The sequence below is a fragment of the Pseudorca crassidens genome, chromosome 5 (genome assembly GCF_039906515.1).
Source record: "Pseudorca crassidens isolate mPseCra1 chromosome 5, mPseCra1.hap1, whole genome shotgun sequence".
Taxonomy (NCBI): Eukaryota; Metazoa; Chordata; class Mammalia; order Artiodactyla; family Delphinidae; genus Pseudorca; species Pseudorca crassidens.
Window position 1 is genome coordinate 108,594,136 of NC_090300.1, and position 21,162 is coordinate 108,615,297.

At 37.7% G+C, this 21,162-nt stretch overlaps 1 protein-coding gene across 1 annotated transcript in view; it reads right to left on the minus strand.

Annotated features, from left to right (window-relative positions):
* Nucleotides 1–823: 823 nt before the first annotated feature.
* Nucleotides 824–21,162, minus strand: part of CSNK2A2IP (casein kinase 2 subunit alpha' interacting protein) — a 66,541-nt gene continuing 46,202 nt past the window's right edge. Inside the window, 3 exon segments of the mRNA XM_067737169.1 lie at nucleotides 824–2,351; nucleotides 2,353–2,779; nucleotides 2,782–3,109. Of these exon segments, the coding sequence (XP_067593270.1) occupies nucleotides 959–2,351; nucleotides 2,353–2,779; nucleotides 2,782–3,109 (2,148 nt within the window). The 3' untranslated portion in view covers nucleotides 824–958.

Below are 21,162 nucleotides of genomic sequence, written 5' to 3' on the forward strand. Positions count from 1 at the left end.
ATGCAAGTTGTAAATGTAAAGATGATAAATTCTGTTTTGACCATATTGAGTTTGAGGTGCCTGTGCAATGTTCCACTGGAAAAGCCCCATATGCAAGCTGGTGTTCAGAAAGATGTGGAGCGGAGAGGCAGAAGTGTGAGCCATCAGTGCATGCAAGAGAAGCTAATTCTAGCCCTTGGGGTTAGAGATAATCACTTAAGGTAATAGGTAAGACAATTCCCTCCTTTTCCCACTACTAGTGGACCCAGTGAAACAAAAACATTTTTAAACATTTTTATTAATCCGTTTATGTTGTATAGGTAGAAGTGATGAACAAGTGACTTTAGAGCCCGTAATTTAAATGTTGGCACAGTCAGCATAAGGTAGGATTGTCTGCATCAGTTAGTTATTCTTTCCTGAGATTTGCTAACTAAGGTTGAGTAAATCATTGCATTTTGGAGTGTGGGATCTTAGCATAGAAGAATTTTCCCTAGGAACACATAACTGAAAAGATTCCTTTCTATATATATTCTTACCTGTTGAACATGATGTGAATTTTCTTTAGAGGTAGGGAAACGGATTAGCATACACTGGTTTAAGGATTCTGTCATTATTATATCTTATGAGGAAGGAGAATAACAATGAGTTAGATACTGTTCAGGGCAAGACAAATGAGGTGTTTCTGGTCTATGGCCAATTATTATTAATTCACTTAACAATTATTTTATAGTGGTTACTGTAAGCCAGGCATTTGGTTAAAAACATAGGATTCAATTTGGCTTCTAGGAGATCATAGTCTATTATTTAAGTAGAAAATAGATTTAAGAGTAATAGTTCCCCTCAACTAGCTGCTTCATCAGCTGAATTATAGAGGCACGCTTAGTTAATACTAAGAATTTTAATGAGCACGATAGGAAATCAATCTCTAATGTCAAAGAACTAAGAGGTCAATTGCCTTCAAAGAAACAAAAAAGTTAATTTAATCAAGATTTCTCTCATTTTGAACCTTTGTCTGGAACATTTTGAACAGTATCTTTGGCCCCTTTCTCCTTTTTACTGTGGTGCTATTCCTCATAGGCCTTGTTTGGGGAGATGGTGATTGGCTTGGACATGGTTTTCCAGGAAGTGGCTGGTGATTTTTACTACATATAAACTCAAGCCAGGAGACCCCTGGAGGCAGCCGGTGGTAACTAAGTACCTTAGTGGACACACAGCCTGAGACGGTAGATGTGGTAGACTCTTTCAGAGGATGAGGAGGTAAAGGGGGTGTAGTGGAAGAGGAAGAGGAAGAAGAGGACGATGAGGAAGAAGATGAGGGGAGTAGGAACTGCGACTGAGGGTTACTACTTTCCTTAACATAGAGCAGCCAGTCTATAGCCTGGGGCTGTTGGCTTATAGCTTGGTTTTCAGGGGCTACTGTCAGCCATGTTTTCTTCACATTAGCCTCCTTGGTGATATCAGGTTCAGATGTAGGGAAAAATTTTGATATCTTCCCAATTCCTCCAAAGTGTTCTTCAGGGACTTCATCAGGCTGATTTTCTTTCACAGGGAATGAAAAAGAAGTCTCTGGTAGGGAGAGGATAAAAACTAGTTTCACCTCTATTTCTCCCTCAGGAGTGGCCTCAGGTGCTGGGCTGACAAATAGTGTTGCAGCACGAGGGTCTTTCCTTCCTGTAAGATGGTTACACTGAGATTTTATGCAGGAGGCACAAGCTAAACAAACCATATAACTTGATGAAAGGCGGGGTCCAGGATGAGGATTTGCCCTTCCCCTCATCCTTCGAAAGAGAATCTGCCTACAGAGATCCCTCTGGATTCTGGTCTTGGAGAGAGAATTGACAATTTTATTTACAACATCATCAGGGACCGTTCCACCTTTGATAATGCAGGGATGAATATAACCTAAAGTCCATTGAATTTCCTTATTTGGTTCTGTCTTTTCATAAAGACCAAAACTGCTTTTACTCTGGAGCCTGGAGCCCAATGTTAAAGCAGCTATGTTCCTGATGCAGTGTTTGGAGCTTAATAATGATGGACCTGAGATATTTGGTTTGGGATGGGGTGAGGGAAGATCTGTGGCCTTGTGTTTGTCACTTAGTGAAGTGGTGTTCTGAAATTTTGAGTGACACACTGGTGAACCCAGGGTCCTGAAGTTACGATCAAGTGTTTTGGGCTGGAACAATGGCAAACTCTTTGACTGATGCATAGAATGTGGTAAAGGTGATTTCCTTTCTTTTGAGTTGGACAACGTTAATCTCAGAACACTGGAGTTAGAGCTCAATACAGGTGTTGTCTGAGGTCTGGAATCAGGTAACGATGAGCTCAGAGTCATCTGACTGGGCTCCAAAGAAGGTGATGTCTGAACCAAGTCGTGTTTGAGGTGTAGAGTTGAATGATGGTGAGGTCAAACATCTTTGATTGCGCTCTAACAAAGAGTGTCAAAGGCTATCCAATGAAGACGCTTTCTGAGGCTTAGACTCGGGTAACGCTGAGCTAAAGGCTCTTTGATTAGGTCCCAAAGATGACAATGTCCATAGGTAGTCTGGGGAAGGAGTTTCTTGATGTTAGAGGGCATATAATGATGAACTTGAGACCCTTCGATTAGACTTCGGTGAAGGTGATATCCAGCAAAGGTCTAGGGAAGATGTATTCTGAGGATTGGGAAAGGGTAATTGTGAGCTCCAGGCTGTCTGATTGGGCTCTGGCAATGATGTCTTGGTGAGGTCAAGTGAAGATGTGATCTGAGGTTTGGCGTGGGACAACGGTGAGCTCAAGCCTCTCTTATTAGGCCACAGGGAGTTCTCTGGTGGAGGTGTAGTGAAGGTGTGGCCTGATATTTGGAGTGAGATAATGGTGATTTCAGAACCCTGTTATAGAGGTCCCGTGAAATTGTGTCCTGACACTTGGCAGAGGGCAATATTGAGCATCTCTGTACCTTCTGGTTAGAGTTTAGGGGATGCACTGCAGGGTTATTACTATGGGATTCTACTCTGACCACAGATTGGTTATTGGGTTGCTTTTGTTTTTCATCTGTGTGTTGAGGTGTTAATGAGCTGCTTGTGGCCAGTTGGTAAGAGCGTTCTAATGGCACAAACTGTTGATCATAGTATGCTAGTGGCACCAACTTGTGCTAGTCTAGAGGTCTTTCTGAAAGCAGTTGTCTTGCAGGGATGTTTTAGTAACTGATAGAGTCTTTTAGCTGGATTCCATGGACAACAAATACTTTTAAATAAAAAACTTAGGTAGTTTATATCATCTATCATGTAATCTTTTTGTTAATTCCTAAATATTATAGAGCGTTTCAAAACTGAGGTGTAAATGAGGTTGAAAAAAATGTCACCAGTTGAGATTCTTCTCTGTCTTCTCTTTAGAGTTTTTTCCTCTTGAGGAAATAATGCCTGTTAACAAAAGAGTGAAGAAGGTTCAGAAGAGATCCTGATAGGGATATTAATTTTCTCAAACAATTTGTAGTGACTAGAGAACTACTGTGTGTGTAACTTTTGAATTAAACTTTCTAAATTCTCAATTGCCCATCTGTAAAATAGGTAAACATAATGTTTAATTTATTGGGCTAAAGACTAAATAATATATCTAAAATGTGTAACAGTGCCCAAGATATAAGAGATGCTCAATAAAAGGTAATAGCTATTTTCGGTACTCTTTCAATGATTGCTTTAGTGTAAAAAAAAAAAAAAAGTCTGTGATAAGTTTATTGCATGAAATAAGAGAATCTTAAAGAAAGTGAAATGGAAGTTCTGATATGTTAGTTTTCAATTTAGATTCAATTACCCATCATTACCACCTTTTAGCTTACTTCCAAAAGACCATAATTCTAGTTGAATGTCTATTGCATACTTTCAGTCTTAGTCTTATTTGTCACTATTGCAGCTTTTGAAACTGTTGATCACTACCTTTTCAAACAATGTTCTTCATTCATGTCCATTATTTCTCTCTACTCTGATTCTCTCATTCATTCTCTTATTTCTCTATAGATCTTCACTGAATTCTTTTCTTTTCTCACCTCAGAGTAGTTCTCAGACTTACATCACCAGTTCTGTCCTATTTTCACTTTATTCCTAAGGAATCACATTAGTTACATTTAGGATTTAAAAATGAACTATAGAAAGTTTATAAAAAACAGAACCTTCTATCTGGTCAAAAGCAATACAAGCATTTACTACTCAGGAAACAGAGCTATGGTGCTTCTTAAAAAGCAGCACATGGGTTTCCCTGGTGACACAGTGGTTGAGAGTCCACCTGCCGATGCAGGGGACACGGGTTCGTGCCCCAGTCCGGGAAGATCCCATATGCCGCAGAGCAGCTGGGCCTGTGAGCCATGGCCGCTGAGCCTGTGCGTCCAGAGCCTGTGCTCCGCAACGGGAAAAGCCACAACAGTGAGAGGCCCGCGTACCACAAAAAAAAAAAAAAAAGCAACACATGGTTTAACATGACACTATTTCAGTGCATTTTTCATGGTCAAGGGTCTGTTCTTCAGGTTTTAAGGCTAAAACACACTATATGACAAAAAACCCAAGAGTAATTCCAACTGATGCAGGGATTAGCCAATTAGAACACTGACTTTAAGGCCCTTGAAGAATGAGAGCTATCAGAATTTGGTTTCATGGTTATTTCTATGCTTCAGTAACTTACTAATCCAATTTCTGATGGACAACTTTATTCCTCATATATGCCAACTTATCCACTTATTTACTATCAATTCTACTACTGCTAGAATTTTTTCCCTTATGTTAAGGTGTCTTTCCACATATTTAATCTTATTTACATTTATTTAAAAATATAACTTATTAGTATCTTAATTCACTTGTTTTCAAGTGTTGAGTCATTCTTAGTGGAATTCTCCAAGTATCAACAATATTATTTACACACCAATGACTTCCTAATTTTTTTGTATCTAGTCCTGGTTTTCTCTTTAGCTTTGAAATTCTATTTCCAATTAATCATCAGACTTCTCCATCCAAAATTCCCCAAAACAATTCAGGCACAAAACATAAAAATCAGTAAGTTATTTCTCCTTATAAAGAAATCATCTTTTTGTATATCTTCTCTCTCGGTTCTTAAAACCTAGTCATCTAATTCAAAATCTTTGAAAACACCCTGGACAGCTTCACTTTCTAAAATGATTTAGAAACCAGGACCTGTTGGTTTTATCTCTTTCATACTTTAATTCATCTTTCTTCTATCCAATTCCACTATTTCAGTTTATACCATAGGCATATCTCAGGTAAACTAATGTATTATTATATTAACCTCTACATATCTTTCCCCCATAACCTCACTCACTCTCTTCCCTCTCCTCTGTCACACATCCAAAGCAAACTCTTGCTGGTGAGACATAGTTACTCCTCACCCAAAGATTTTCTTCATTTTGCTTCTGCCGGCATGAATAATAACGACTGAAGTTACTTGCTGGCTTTGTGTGGTGTGTTTTGACATCCAATACTTTAAAAGGAGGGGGAATGGCACATCCTACTATATATGTGTGGCACTCTAACAAACTTCTAGATACTAATAATAGAGTAACTCCATGATCTTGATGTAAGGAAAGATTTCTTAAAAGAACATAAAAAGGCTTCAAGATGGCAGAAGAGTAAGACGTGAAGATCACCTTCCTCCCCAAAAATACATCAGAAATACATCTACATGTGGAACAACTCCTACAGAACACCTACTGAACACTGGCAGAAGACCTCAGACCTCCCAAAAGGCAAGAAAATCCCCACGTACCTGCACAGGGCTAAAGAAAAAGAAAAAACAGAGACAAAAGAATAGGGACGGGACCTGCACCAGTGGGAGGGAGCTGTGAAGGAGGAAAGGTTTCCACACACTAGGAAGCCCTTTCACTGGCGAAGATGGGCGTGGCGGAAGGGGGAAGCTTCGGAGTCGCGGAGGAGAGCACAGCAACAGGGGTGCGGAGGGCAAAGTGGAGAGATTCCCGCACAGAGGATCAGTGCCAACCAGCACTCACCAGCCCGAGAGGCTTGTCTGCTCCCCCACCAGGGCGGGCGGGGGCTGGGAGCTGAGGCTCGGGCTTCAGTTGGAGCGCAGGGAGAGGACTGGCGGCGTGAACACAGCCTGAAGGGGTTAGTGCGCCACGGCTAGCCGGGAGGGAATCCGGGGAAAAGGTCTGCAGCTGCCGAACAGGCAAGAGACTTTTTCTTCCCTCTTTGTTTCCTGGAGCGCGAGGAGAAGGGTTTAAGAGCGCTGCTTAAAGGAGCTCCAGAGACGGGCGCGAGCCGCGGCTATCAGTGCAGACCCCAGAGACGGGCATAAGATGCTAAGTCTGCTGCTGCTGCCACCAAGAAGCCTGTGTATGAACACAGGTCACTCTCCACACCTCCCCTCCCAGGAGCCTGTGCAGCCCGCCACTGCCAGGGACCCGTGATCCAGGGACAACTTCCCCGGGAGAACGCATGGCACGCCTCAGGCTGGTGCAACGTCAAGCTGGCCTCTGCTGCCGCAGGCTCGCCCCACATCCGTACCCCTCCCTCCCCCGGCCTGAGTGAGCCAGAGCCCCCGAATCAGCTGCTCTTTTAACCCCCTCCTGTCTGAGCGAAGAAGAACCGCCCTCAGGTAACCTACACGCAGAAGCGGGGCCAAATCCAAAGCTGAACCCCGGGAGCTGTGTAAACAAAGAAGAGAAAGGGAAATCCCTCCCAGCAGCCTCAGGAGCAGCAGATTAAATCTCCACAATCAACTTGATGTACCCTGCATCTGTGGAATATCTGAATAGACAACGAATCATCCCAAATTGAGGAGGTGGACTTTGGGAGCAACAATACATATATTTTTTTCCCTTTTTCTTTTTTTGTGAGTGTGTATGTGTATGCTTCTGTGTGTAATTTTGTCTGTACAGCTTTGCTTTTACCATTTGTCCTAGGGTTCTGTCTGTCCGGTTTTTTGTTTTGTTTTGTTTTTTTAGTATAGTTTTTAGCATTTGTTATCATTGGTGGATTTGTTCTTTGGTTTGGTTGTTCTCTTCTTTCTTTCTTTTTTTTTATTACTTAAAAAAATTTTTTAATATTTATTTTAATTATTTTATTTTATTTTATCAATTTCTTTCTTTCTTTCTTTCTTTCTTTCTTTCTTTCTTTCTTTCTTTCTTTCTTTCGTTCTTTCTTTCGTTCTTTCTTTCGTTCTTTCTCCCTTTTATTCTGAGCCATGTGGAGGACAGGCTCTTGGTGCTCCAGCCAGGCGTCAGGGCTGTGCCTCTGAGGTGGGAGAGCCAAGTTCAGGGCATTGTTCCACTAGAGACCTCCCAGCTCCATGTAATATCAAATGGAGAAAATCTCCCAGAGATCTCCATCTCAACACCAGCACCCAGCTCCACTCAACGACCAGCAAGCTCCAGTGCTGGACACCCTATGACAAACAACTAGCAAGACAGGAACACAACCCCACCCATTAGTAGAGAGGCTGCCTAAAATCATAATAAGGCCACAGACACCCCGAAACACACCATCAGACGTGACACCAGAAAGAAGATCCAGCCTCATCCACCAGAACACAGGCACTAGTCCCCTCCACCAGGAAGCCGACAAAACCCACTGAACCAACCTTAGCCACTGAGGGCAGACACCAAAAACGATGGGAATTACGAACCTGCAGCCTGCAAAAACGAGACCCCAAACACAGTAAGTTAAGCAAAATGAGAAGACAGAGAAACACACAGCAGATAAGGAGCAAGGTAAAAACCCACCAGAACTAATGAAAGAAGAGGAAATAGGCAGTCTACCTGAAAAAGAATTCAGAATAATGATAGTAAAGATGATCCAAAATCTTGGAAATAGAATGGAGAAAATATAAGAAATGTTTAACAAGGACCTACAAGAACTTTTCTTGACTCTTTGTTTCCTGGTGCATGAGGAGAGGGGATTAAGAGTGCCACTTAAAGGAGCTCCAGAGATGGGCGTGAGCTGTGGCTATCAGTGCAAACCCCAGAGACGGGCATGAGATGCTAAGGCTGCTGCTGAAGCCACCAAGAAGCCTGTGTGCATGAACAGGAATTATCTATCTTGGAAATAGAATGGAGAAAATACAAGAAACGTTTAACAAGGACCTAGAAGAACTAAAGAGCAAACAAACAGTGATGAATAACACAATAAATGAAATCAAAAATTCTCTAGAAGGGGTCAATAGCAGAACAACTGAGGCAGAAGAACGGATAAGTGACCTGGAAGATAAAATAGTGGAAATAACTACCTCAGAGCAGAATAAAGAAAAAAGAATGAAAAGAATTGAGGACAGTCTCAGAGACCTCTGGGACAACATTAAACATACCAACATTCAAATGATAGGGGTCCCAGAAGAAGAAGAGAAAAAGAAAGGGAGTGAGAAAATATTTGAAGAGATTATAGTTGAAAACTTCCCAAATATGGGAAAGGAAATAGTCAAGTCCAGGAAGCACAGAGAGTCCCATACAGGATAAATCCAAGGAGAAACACACCAAGACACATATTAATCAAACTGTCAAAAATTAAATACAGGGCTTCTCTGGTGGTGCAGTTGTTGAGAGACCGCCTGCCGATGCAGGAGACATGGGTTCGTGCCCCAGTCTGGGAAGATCCCACATGCCGCAGAGCAGCTGGGCCTGTGAGCCATGGCCGCTGAGCCTGTGCGTCCAGAGCCTGTGCTCTGCAACGGGGGAGGCCACAACAGTGAGAGGCCCGTGTACAGAAAAAAAAAAAATTAAATACAAAGAAAAAATATTAAAAGCAACAAGGGAAAAACAACAAATAACATACATGGGAATCCCCATAAGGTTAACAGCTGATCTTTCAGTAGAAACTCTCCAAGCCAGAAGGGAGTGGCAGGACATATTTAAACTGATGAAGGGGAAAAACCTACAACCAAGATTACTTTACCTAGCAAGGATCTCATTCAGATTTGACAGAGAAATTAAAAGCTTTACAGACAAGCAAAAGCTAAGAGAATTCAGCACCACCAAACCAGCTTTACAACAAATGCTAAAGGAACTTCTCTAGGCAGGAAACACAGAGAAGGAAAAGGCCTACAATAACAAACCCAAAACAATTAAGAAAATGGGAATAGGAACATACATATCGATAATTACCTTAAATGTAAATGGATTAAATGCTCCAACCAAAATACATAGACTGGCTGAATGGATACAAAAACAAGACCCGTATATATGCTGTCTACAAGAGACCCACTTCAGACCTAGGGACATATACAGACTGAAAATGAGTGGATGGAAAAAGATATTCCATGCAAATGGAAATCAAAAGAAAACTGGAGTAGCAATTCTCATATCTGACAAAATAGACTTTAAAACAAAGACTATTACAAGAGACAAAGAAGGACACTACATAATGATCAAGGGATCAATCCAAGAAGAAGATATAACAATTTTAACTATTAATGCACCACAAATAGGAGGACCTCAATACATAAGGCAAATGCTAGCAGCCATAAAAGGGGAAAATGACAGTAACACGATCATAGTAGGGGATTTTAACACCCCACTTTCACCAATGGACAGATCATCCAAAATAAAAATAAATAAGGAAACACAAGCTTTGAATGATACATTAAAAAAGAAGGACCTTCAATATAATTCTTTTTTTTTTTTTTTTTGCGGTACGCGGGCCTCTCACTGTTGTGGCCTCTCCCGTTGCGTGGCACGGGCTCCGGACGCACAGGCTCAGCAGCCATGGCTCACGGACCCAGCTGCTCCGCGGCATGTGGATCTTCCTGGACCAGGGCACGAACCCATGTCCCCTGCATCGGCAGGCAGAATCTCAACCACTGTGCCACGAGGGAAGCCCAATATAAGTCTCTTTTAAATGTCTGGATTCACCTTGGGGCAAGCGCTGATGTGCAGGTTCGATGTTCAGCAACTCTCCTTAAGCACTTTCCCTGGCAACAATGTTCAGAACCGCAGTAAACAGAACTGTCAGTAATGAATCAATTAACTCTAAAGAACTGTGATGTGAGATATCAGGCTGTGTCTTTGTTTCCCAATGTTGGCAGCTTTCCTATCCTGAGAGTAGCATCATCTGACACTCACCTATAAACTCAGGTATAGCCCAGGTCCAGGAACACTCCAGAACTTGGATCTCATGGATTTCTTGAGTTCTAGCTCACTAGCGTCCAACTAGGAATCAATAAAGTTACCTAGAAGCATTAATGAACTATTTTCAATATTTCAAAATACCTAATGCAAAATTATCATTGGTCTATAAAGGATCATTTACATATAGGCTAAGTAGTGTCAAATGTCTTTGCGTTTAATTGGAATTATATCGATTATGTGTACTTCCATATTATCTCAGAGATTACTCTAAAGTAATACTTATTTTGGTTTTGGATGTTTACTTGACTACTTTGTCTCTCTCAAGATCATATAGTGTTGAACCTGGCTCATTCATTTGACAGACAGTTGATAAACAGTATATTCCAGATCTTGTGCTAGGCACTGAGGATAAAGAAATAAGAGACTTCATGTTGCTTTCAGTCTACTCCTAATGTGACTAGAGAGGGAGGTAAGCCAATAATACAATGTGAAGTGATAAGTATATCAACATAGCATTATTAGAACACAGAGAACAGACACGACTCAGAATGAGCAGAGAGAGAGGAATTACCATGTGGCTGTATGCCTCTTTGCTTCCATTGTCATTGCAAGAAAAAGTTTCGTAGCTACTTCTGATCTTAACTTGGTCTTTAACTGCTTGTCTCTTCAACGTTTTTCCCACTCCTTCTACTAGTTTCTTTTGCTATTCATATCCTCCCTCCAGAGGAGCTGACAAGAGTTTCTTCTCTTCTTACGTGACCTTATTTTTGCACCTATTAAAGGGAGTCCTGTTGATGTGATCTCAGCCATTTTCTTTGTCTACTAAGGTGGAATTCTTTCAGGGATTATCTCCAGATCCATATTTATCCTTGAACTTTTGAACTGCTGTGACTTAGGTGTTAATAATCCAAGTACATTTTCAGAGCTTTGGTCTTCTCAAAAGAGGAAAAAATCTTATGCTATGTTCTAATATTTCCATCAAAGAAAGATGCTAACTGCCTTTATAAAGTTAAAGATTGTAGGGCTTCCCCAGTGGCGCAGTGGTTAAGAGTCCACCTGCTAATGCAGGGGACACGGGTTCGTGCCCCGGTCTGGAAAGATACCACATGCTGTGGAGCAGCTGGGCCTGTGAGCCATGGCCGCTGAGCCTGCGTGTCCGGAGCCTGTGCTCCACAACAGGAGAGACCACAACAGTGAGAGGCCTGCGTACAACAACAACAAAAAAAAAAAAAAAAATTAAAGATTGTAGCTCTAGAATTCTCACTCCTTTCTGGCTATTCTGGAGGTGAGAAAAATATAAGGAAGACTAGCCACCTCATTTGCATATCCACTGAATCATCCTCTTCTGATAAGTACAGATTTTCCTCTAATGAAATACTGTTTCATCAAACTACCTACGAAATAACTGTACAAACATTCTAATGTACTCTACCCAAGGGTAGAGGCTATTATGTTAAATTTCTTATAAAATAGTTCTTTTGTTATCACAGTTTTTGAATACAGAGAATATATATGTTTGAACAAAACACAATCATTGAAAAGCAAGTATAGCCATTCTCTGACAGGAGAAAAAAATCACTGTGATATTATTTTACCAGAACCAAGATTTTAAAAAATGGGTACAGCAGAAAGTTTAATGATTATATTTGCTTGTTGGATGTTAGTTTCATCACCTAACTGATATTTTATTTAGTATCAGCTCATACTGCAGATAGTTATATGAAAGCTTTAAATAGTTACAAATAAAGAAAAAGAAAGGGGGAAAAAAAAAAAGAAGGACTTAATTGATATTTATAGGACAGTCCATCCAAAAAACCAGAATACACTTTCTTCTTAAGTGCTCATGGAAGATTCTCCAGGATAGGTCATGTCTTGGGTCACAAATCAAGCCTTGGTAAATTTAAGAAAATTGAAATCGTATCAAGTATCTTTTCTGAAAACAACTCTATGAGACTAGATATCAATTACAGGAAAAAATATGTAAAAATACAAGCACATGGAGGCTAAACAATACACTACTAAATAACCAAGAGATCACTGAAAAAATCAAAGAGGAAATCAAAAAATACCTAGAAACAAATGACAATGAAAACACGATGACCCAAAACCTATGGGATGCAGCAAAAGCAGTCCCAAGAGGGAAGTTTATAAAAATACAATCCTACCTCAAGAAACAAAGAACACCTCAAATAAAAAATCTAACCTTACACCTAAAGCAATAAGAAAAAGAAGAACAAAAAACTACAATGTTTGTAGAAGGAAAGAAATCATAAAATCAGATCAGAAACAAATGAAAAAGAAATGAAGGATATGATAGCAAAGATCAATAAAACTAAAAGCTGGTTCTTTGAGAAGATAAACAAAATGGATAAACCACTAGCCTGACTCATCAAGAAAAAAAGAGAGAAGACTCAGATCAATAGAATTAGAAATGGAAAAGGAGAAGTAACAACTGACACTGCAGAAATACAAAGAATCATGAGAAATTACTACAAGCAACTATATGCCAATAAAATGGACAACCTGGAAGAAATGGACGAACTGTTAGAAATGCACAACCTTCTAAGACTGAAACAGAAGAAATAGAAAATATGAACAGACCAAAAACAAGCACTGAAATTGAAACTGTGATTAAAAATGTTCCAAAAAACAAAAGCCCGGGACCACAGGGCTTCACAGGCTAATTCTATCAAACATTTAGAGAAGAGCTAACACCTATCCTTCTCAAACTCTTCCAAAATATAGCAGAGGGAGGAACACTCCCAAACTCATTCTACGAGGCCACCATCACCTTGATACCAAAACCAGACAAAGATGTCACAAAGAAAGAAAACTACAGGCCAATATCACTGATGAACATAGATGCAAAAATCCTCAGCAAAATACTGGCAAACAAAATCCAACAGCACGTTAAAAGGATCATACACCATGGTCAAGTGGGGTTGATCCCAGGAATGCAAGGATTCTTCAATATACACAAATCAATCAATGTGATATACCATATTAACAAACTGAAGGAGAAAAACCATATGATCATCTCAATAGCTGCAGAAAAAGCTTTTGACAAAATTCAACCATTTATGATAAAAACCCTCCAAAAAGTAGGCATAGAGGGAACTTACCTCAACATAATAAAGCCCATATATGACAAACCCACAGCCAACATTGTCCTCAATGGTGAAAACCTGAAACCATTTCCACGAAGATCAGGAACAAGACAAGGTTGCCCACTCTCACCACTATTATTCATCATAGTTTTGGAAATTTTAGCCACAGCAATCAGAGAAGAAAAAGAAATAAAAGGAATCCAAAATGGAAAAGCAGAAATAAAGCTGTCACTGTTTGCAGATGACATGATACTATACATAGAGAACCCTAAAGATGCCACCAGAAGACTACTAGAGCTAATCAATGAATTTGGTAAAGTAGCAGGATAAAAAATTAATGCACAGAAATCTCTTGCATTCCTATACACTAATGATGAAAAATCTGAAAGTGAAATTAAGAAAACACTCCCATTTACCACTGCAACAAAAAGAATAAAATATCTAGGAATAAACCTACCTAAGGAGACAAAAGACCTGTATGCAGAAAATTATAAGATACTGATGAAAGAAATTAAAGATGATACAAATAGATGGAGACATATACCATGTCCTCGGATTGGAAGAATCAACATTGTGGAAATAACTGTACTACCCAAAGCAATCTACAGATTCAATGCAATCCCCATTAAATTATGACTGGCATTTTTCACAGAAGTAGAACAAAAAATCTCACAATCTTATGGCAATACAACAGATCCCGAATTGCCAACACAATCTTGAGAAAGACAAATGGAGCTGGAGGAATCTGGCTCACTGACTTCAGACTATACTACAAAGCTACGGTCATCAAGACAGTATGGTACTGGAACAAAAACAGAAATATAGCTCAATGGAACAGGATAGAAAGCCCAGAGATAAACCCCCGCACATATGGTCACCTTTTCTTTGATAAAGGAGGCAAGAATATACAGTGGAGAAAAGACAGCTTCTTCAATAAGTGGTGCTGGGAAAACTGGATAGCTACATGTCAAAGAATGAAATAAGAACACTCTGTAACACCATACACAAAAATAAACTCAAAATGGATTAAAGACCTAAATGTAAGGCCAGACACTTTTAAACTCTTGGAGGAAAACATAGGCAGAACGCTCCATGACATATATCACAGCAAGATCCTTTTTGACCTACCTCCTAGAGAAATGGTAATAAAACAAAAATAAACAAATGGGACCTAATGAAACTTAAAAGCTTTTGCACAGCAAAGGAAACCATAAACAACACGAAAAGACAACCCTCAGAATGGGAGAAAATATTTACAAATGAAGCAACTGACAAAGGATTAATCTCCAAAATTTACAAGCAGCTCATGCAGTTCAATGTCAAAAAAACAAACAACCCAATCCAAAAATGGGCAGAATACCTAAATAGACAGCTCTCCAAAGAAGATATACAGATTGCCAACAAACACATGAAAGAATACTCAATATCATTAATCATTAGAGAAATGCAAATCAAAACTGCAATGAGATATCATCTCACACCAGTCAGAATGGCCATCATCAAAAAATCTAGAAACAATAAATGCTGGAGAGGGTGTGGAGAAAAGGGAACACTCTTGCACTGTTGGTGGGAATGTAAATTGACACAGCCACTATGGAGAACAGTTTGGAGGTTCCTTAAAAAACTAAAAATAGAACTACCATACGACCCAGCAATCCCCGTATTGGGCATATACCCTGAAAAACCGTAATTCAAAAAGAATCATGTACCAAAATGTTAATCGCAGCTCTATTTACAGTAGCCAGGACATGGAAGCAACCTAAGTGTCCATCAGCAGATGAATGGATAAAGAAGATGTGGTACATATATACTATGGAATATTACTCAGCCATAAAAAAACGAAATTGAGTTATTTGTAGTGAGGTGGATGGACCTAGAGTCTGTCATACAGAGTGAAGTATGTCAGAAAGAGAAAAACAAATACCGTATGCTAACACATATATATGGAATCTAAGGGAAAAAGAAATGTCATGAAGAACCTAGGGGCAAGATGGGAATAAAGACGCAGACCTACTAGAGAATGGACTTGAGGATATGGGGAGGGGGAAGGGTAAGCTGGGACAAAGTGAGAGAGTGGCATGGACATATATACACTACCAAATGTAAAATAGCTAGCTAGTGGGAAGCAGCCGCATAGCACAGGGAGATCAGCTCAGTGCTTTGTGACCACCTAGAGGGCTGGGACAGGGCGAGTAGGAGGGAGTGAGACAGATGAGGGAAGAAATATGGGGATATATGTATATGTATAACTGATTCACTTTGTTATAAAGCAGAAACTAACACACCATTGTAAAGCAGTTATACTCCAATAAAGATGTTTTAAAAAAGAACATAGAAAGCTATAACCATTAAAAATTGATAAGTTAAAATCAAGAATTCCCAATCATCAAAAAATACCATATTTAGAAAGAGTTAAAGGCAAATCAAAGAATGGAAATAAATATTTACAATACTTAAAAAAAGACTCATATCCATTACAACTTTTGCAAGTTGCTAAGAAAAGACAGGCAATGCAATTAGAATGATAAGCAATACATGTGAGTAAGCACTTCACAAGGAAGATATCCAAATGCTAATGCACATTTGAAAAAAACACTCAGCCTCCATAGAAATCAGTGAAGTGCATATTTAAACTACAGAGAGATCCTACTGCACATTATTAGAATGTGACTAAAATAATATGAAAACTGACAAAGCCAATAATTGGTGATTATGTAGCTTAATAGTATATTTTATATATACACACACATGTGTATATTATATTCCACTCTTAGGTACATTCCAAGAGGCATGCAATGCATAAATATTGTACCAAAATACATATACTAGGATATTCATTGGAACATTATTCCTAATAGCTTCAAACTAGAATTAACTGTCCATCATTAATAGAATATATAAATAAATTGTGATATATTCATTCAATAAAATACCAAACAACAATGAAAATTAACAGAAAATCTAGCTTCATGCAACTACATGGATGAATATCACATACAAAATGTTGAATGAAAAGTATTATATGCACAAAAAATAATTCATAATTTTATGTGTGAAAGTACAAAATGAGTTCATACTAACTATGGTGTTAGTAGTCAAGATAATAATACATTTACGGAAGTGGAGATTCGGAGGGAACACAAAGCTTCTGGGGTGTTGATAATGGTCTGTTTCTTGACCTGGATGCTGATTGTGTGGGTGAATTCACTTTGTGATAATTGAGCTCTAACATAGTTACGCTATGTGTATTTTTCTGTGTTTCTTAATTTCAATAAAAATTTTAAAATTGCATAACTTGATGCTAATTTGAAAAGACACATCTGCCACAAATTTTCACTGAAAATTGAAACATTAAAGGATGAACCAAGTTCTGGCACACAGATGCAATGAAAACTTAGAAAAAAGGGGGACGAGGAGAAGAATGCAGTGTAGAAATCCTGCTATCATATGGAGGGGAATAAACAAATTCAAAACAAATGGAACTAATAAGAATATAAGATAAAGAAAAAAGAGAAAAATAACATTCTTGAATTTTTTTCCACTTTCAGACAAATAACATTCCCATTTCAAAGAATGTTTTGCTACAGCATATAAATGTTAAATACAATGCAAGAAGTGGTGGAGATTTGACTGAAGCTATAACTATGGGAAGAAAATGAATATGACTTATGAAAGACTTAATTCACAAATAATCTCTGTGCCCGAATTCTTTTTGCAGTTGAGTCCTTTCAAACTTTCAATGAAGATATATTTATAAATGTTATACAAACTTTTTCAGAATATTATGAACATAAAAATATTCTAAATTTGTTCTGTGAAACTGTTGTATATAATTCTGATATTAAAACATAACAAAAGTAGTAGTTCAAAACTAAAATGAAAATAATAAAGTGATAACACATACCACAAGCAAAATTCCTAAATAAAATAAAACAGTTAATTTAACATTACAATAAAATAATAATTGACTGTCACCAACTTGATCTCATTCAAACAATGTAATGATGATTTATTATTAGGAAACATTTAAATTGTCATGTTCATAATTCACAAATCTTAATAGGTATTCAAAAAAGTAATTTTATATAATCCAACCTCCATTTCTCATAAAACTCAGTCAGTAAACTACTAAGAAAAAACAGATTATTTAATGAAAGCAAACATCAATTTGAAAACAAAATCAAATCATTCAATTGGCATTGAAATATGAGCTAGTCCCATTAGGGATTGGTAATAGACAAGCATATCCACTATCACTACTACAATTTAATGTTGTTTAAGATCTGGCCAATGCAGTAAAGAAGGAAACAGAAAGATACATAACTATTGAAAAGGAAGAAATTAAATAATCTTTCTGCATAGCATATGGTTGAAAACCCAATTTAGAATATAGAAAACCTAACAGAATCAATATATATTAAAATTCAGAAAGTTCAAGGAAGTCACTCTTTACTAAGTCAATATACATGGATCAAGAAATTTCTTAAATATCAACATTTGAAATCAACTTTTGATATTTGTAGCATTAAATGACTCTATAAGAAAAGAAGTTTTCAAATAACGATATTAACTTTCTCCTTAAACAACTAGGAAAAGAAGAGCACATTAAATTAAAATTAAGTAGAAGAAAGAAAATAATAGAGATTGGAAGCTAAATAAGTTAGAAGTAAGAAAAGCAGGATACAAAAAGCTGGTTCTTTGAGATCAATGAAATCGAAAATATTTATCCAGATATATCAAGGGAAATGAAGACATAAATTACAAATATCAGGAATGAGAGAGTTGGCATTACTATGGACTCTACAGATATTTAAGAAGATAATAAGGTAATTCTGTGAATAATATTATGCCAATATATTAGACAACTCAGAGGAAAAGGGCAGATTTCTTGAAAGATAAAAATTGCCAAAACTCATTCAAGAATAAATAGAAAATCTGAAGGTCCCAAATTTACTAAATAAATTGAAGTTTAAAACTTTCCCATAGGACTTCCCTAGTGGCGCAGTGGTTGAGAGTCCGCCTGCCGATGCAGGGGACGCGGGTTCGTGCCCCGGTCTGGGAAGATCCCACATGCCGCGGAGCTGCTGGGGCCGTAAGCCATGACCGCTAAGCCTGCGTGTCCGGAGCCTGTGCTCCGCAACGGGAGAGGCCACAACAGTGAGAGGCCCGCGTACCGCAAGAAAACTTTCCCACAAAGAAAACACAAGACCCTGATTGCTTCCCTGGTGCATTCCACAAAACATTTAAGAAAGAAAGAATACCAGTTCTGCAAATGTTCTTCCAGAAAATTAAAATGGAACAATTTCTTCCTAACTCATTCTATGAATCAATCATTACCCTGATACCAAATTCAAACAAAAACATTATTAGATTATAAAAAAACTATAGACCAATATTCTTCATATAGATGCAAAAATTCCAAACAAAATTTTAGCAAGTCAAATCTCAAAATCTATAAAAAAAGATAATACACTTCTTCAAAATCCATGAACCCAATCTTATCATAAGATACCAGCCAAGCCCAAACCGAGGAAAATTCTACAAAATATTTCACCAGTACTCTTCAAATGTGCCAAAGTCATGAAAAACAAGGAAAGACAGAGAAACTGTCACACACTGGAGAAATGTAAACATAATGACTAAAGGCAACATGGTATCCTGGACTGGATCCTGGGTCAGCAAGAAGATATTAAAGAAAAATCTGGTGAAATTCTATTAAAATCTGTAGTTCCGTTAATAGTATTGTGCCAATGTTAATTTCTTTGTTTTGATAAATATGCCATGGTTATGTAAGATATTAACATTATGAAAACCTGGGTAAAGGGTCTAAATGCAAAGGAGCTAAAACACACAAAAAACTGAAAAAGAAGAAAGTTGGAAGACCAACATTACCTGATTTCAAGACATTAAAAAGCAACAATAGTCAAAACTGTCTGGTATTGGCATAAAGGTAGACAAATTGATCAATAGAACAGAATAAGAAGCTCAGAAATAGAGCCACACATATGTAGATAGCTGATTTTTGAAAACAGTGTGAAGGTAATTCAGTGGAGAATAATCCTTTCAAATGACATTGTAATAATTAGATATATACAGCTGCAAAAAGTAAACTTTGATACATACCACACATTACACACAAAAATCAATTCATAATGGGATCATACATCTAACATAAAACTATAGAAAACATAGGAGAAAAGCTTTGTGATTTTGCATTTTGGCATAGATTTTTAAATGTGACACGAAAAGCACAATCAATAAAAGAACATGAATAAATTGAATTTCACCAAAATTAAAAACTTCTGCTATTCATAAGACACTGTTAAGAAAGTGAAAAGAAAAAGCCATAAACATAGGGAAAATATTTGCAAAGCATATATCTGATAAAGGACTTGTTATTAACAGTTTATAGACAGAACTTAAGAAAGCAAACAATCCAATAAAAAATGAGCAAAATATTTGGACAGCTTTCCAAAGATGATATGTGAGTGGGAAATAAGTACAGGAAAAGATTTCATCAAGGCAGAAATAGAGACACAGATGTAGAGAACAAATATATGGACACCAAGGGGGAAAAATGGAGTGTGGGGTGTGTGTGTGTGTGTGTGATGAATTGGGAGATTGGGCTTGACATATATACACTAATATGTATAAAATAGATAACTAATAAGAACCTGCTGTATATAAAAAAAAAGAAACACAGAAAGAAAAGATTTCAACATCATTATTCATTAGGAAATGCAAATTGAAACCACATGAGAGACAACTAAATACCTATTAGAACAGTTAATATTTTAAAAGTTGGCCATACTAAGCATTGACAAGGATGTAGAGAAAATGGAACTCTCATACACTGCTGGTTGAAATATATAATAACACAAGAAGTTTGGAAACAGTTGACCATTTTTTCAAAAGCGAAGTATGCATGTATCATATAATCCAGTCTACTCCTAGTATGTACCTGAGAGAAAAGGAATCATACCCTATATAAGAAGGCTTATAGAAATATGCTCACTGAAGCATTAGTTTAATAGTCCAAACTGGAAATAACCCAATGGTCATCGGCAAGTGAATGGATTAACAAATTGCAGTAAATCCATTTATCAGTATACTACTACTACCAGTCTCAGGAATCTTATCTGCAGATGAGTGTTTGGGAACAAGACGTTCACAAAATGATAGAAAAAAGAACTGATATAAAACAAAAATAGACCCACAAGCCAACCTCTTTCAAATGTAAGCCCTTCTAAAACAAAAAGAGTACAATGAGACAAATGCTTTGTGTTCTCAATAAACCATCAAAAGAGAAATAAACGCATGCACCAGGAAACCCATGCAATAAAAACATAAATAATGCATCAATGCCTTAAAAACTGGTGAAGATTGGTTTAGGATTTAAAATATTCAGTATTCTTGTTGTATGTATAGATTAATTTTCTAACTATTTCTACTTGAGTTAATACTCAGAACACGTAATATATAAATCTGTTTTTATTTTGGGCTGAAGTAAGCTAGCATTGTGTTTTAATCTGCTCAATTGTTTGATTTGTTTAAGCCAAATTGACTCCTGCCTGCCAAACTCTCAGGCCTATATTAAGATTTTTACAATTCAAGAGATTTGAATTTAGAGAATTTCTTGGAAATCTTAATGCACCAAACTCAGAGTGAGGACTGATCACTCAAAGAGGATAATCCTCTTTTGGGAACCAACTGCATAAGCGGCTCTGGCTTAGATGTACAGAAGACTTCAGAAGAAACCTCTGTAATCCGAGGTTTATCTCTAGCCTGACATGAGTACCTGACATTTCTACCTTGTTGAACTCAGACATTTCAGCTTTCATCTTCTTCCATATACACACCCAAGAGAGTATCTCTCAGATTTATACTTCAAGGCTACCTTCTCTGAACTCTTTTTATCATTCATGCTCACTAATCTACATATTTTTGATTGTAAAATTGCCTCTTACTAAGAGAAGTTTCATGAAAACTAAAAATCTGGCTGTTTCAATGATTCTTAGAAAC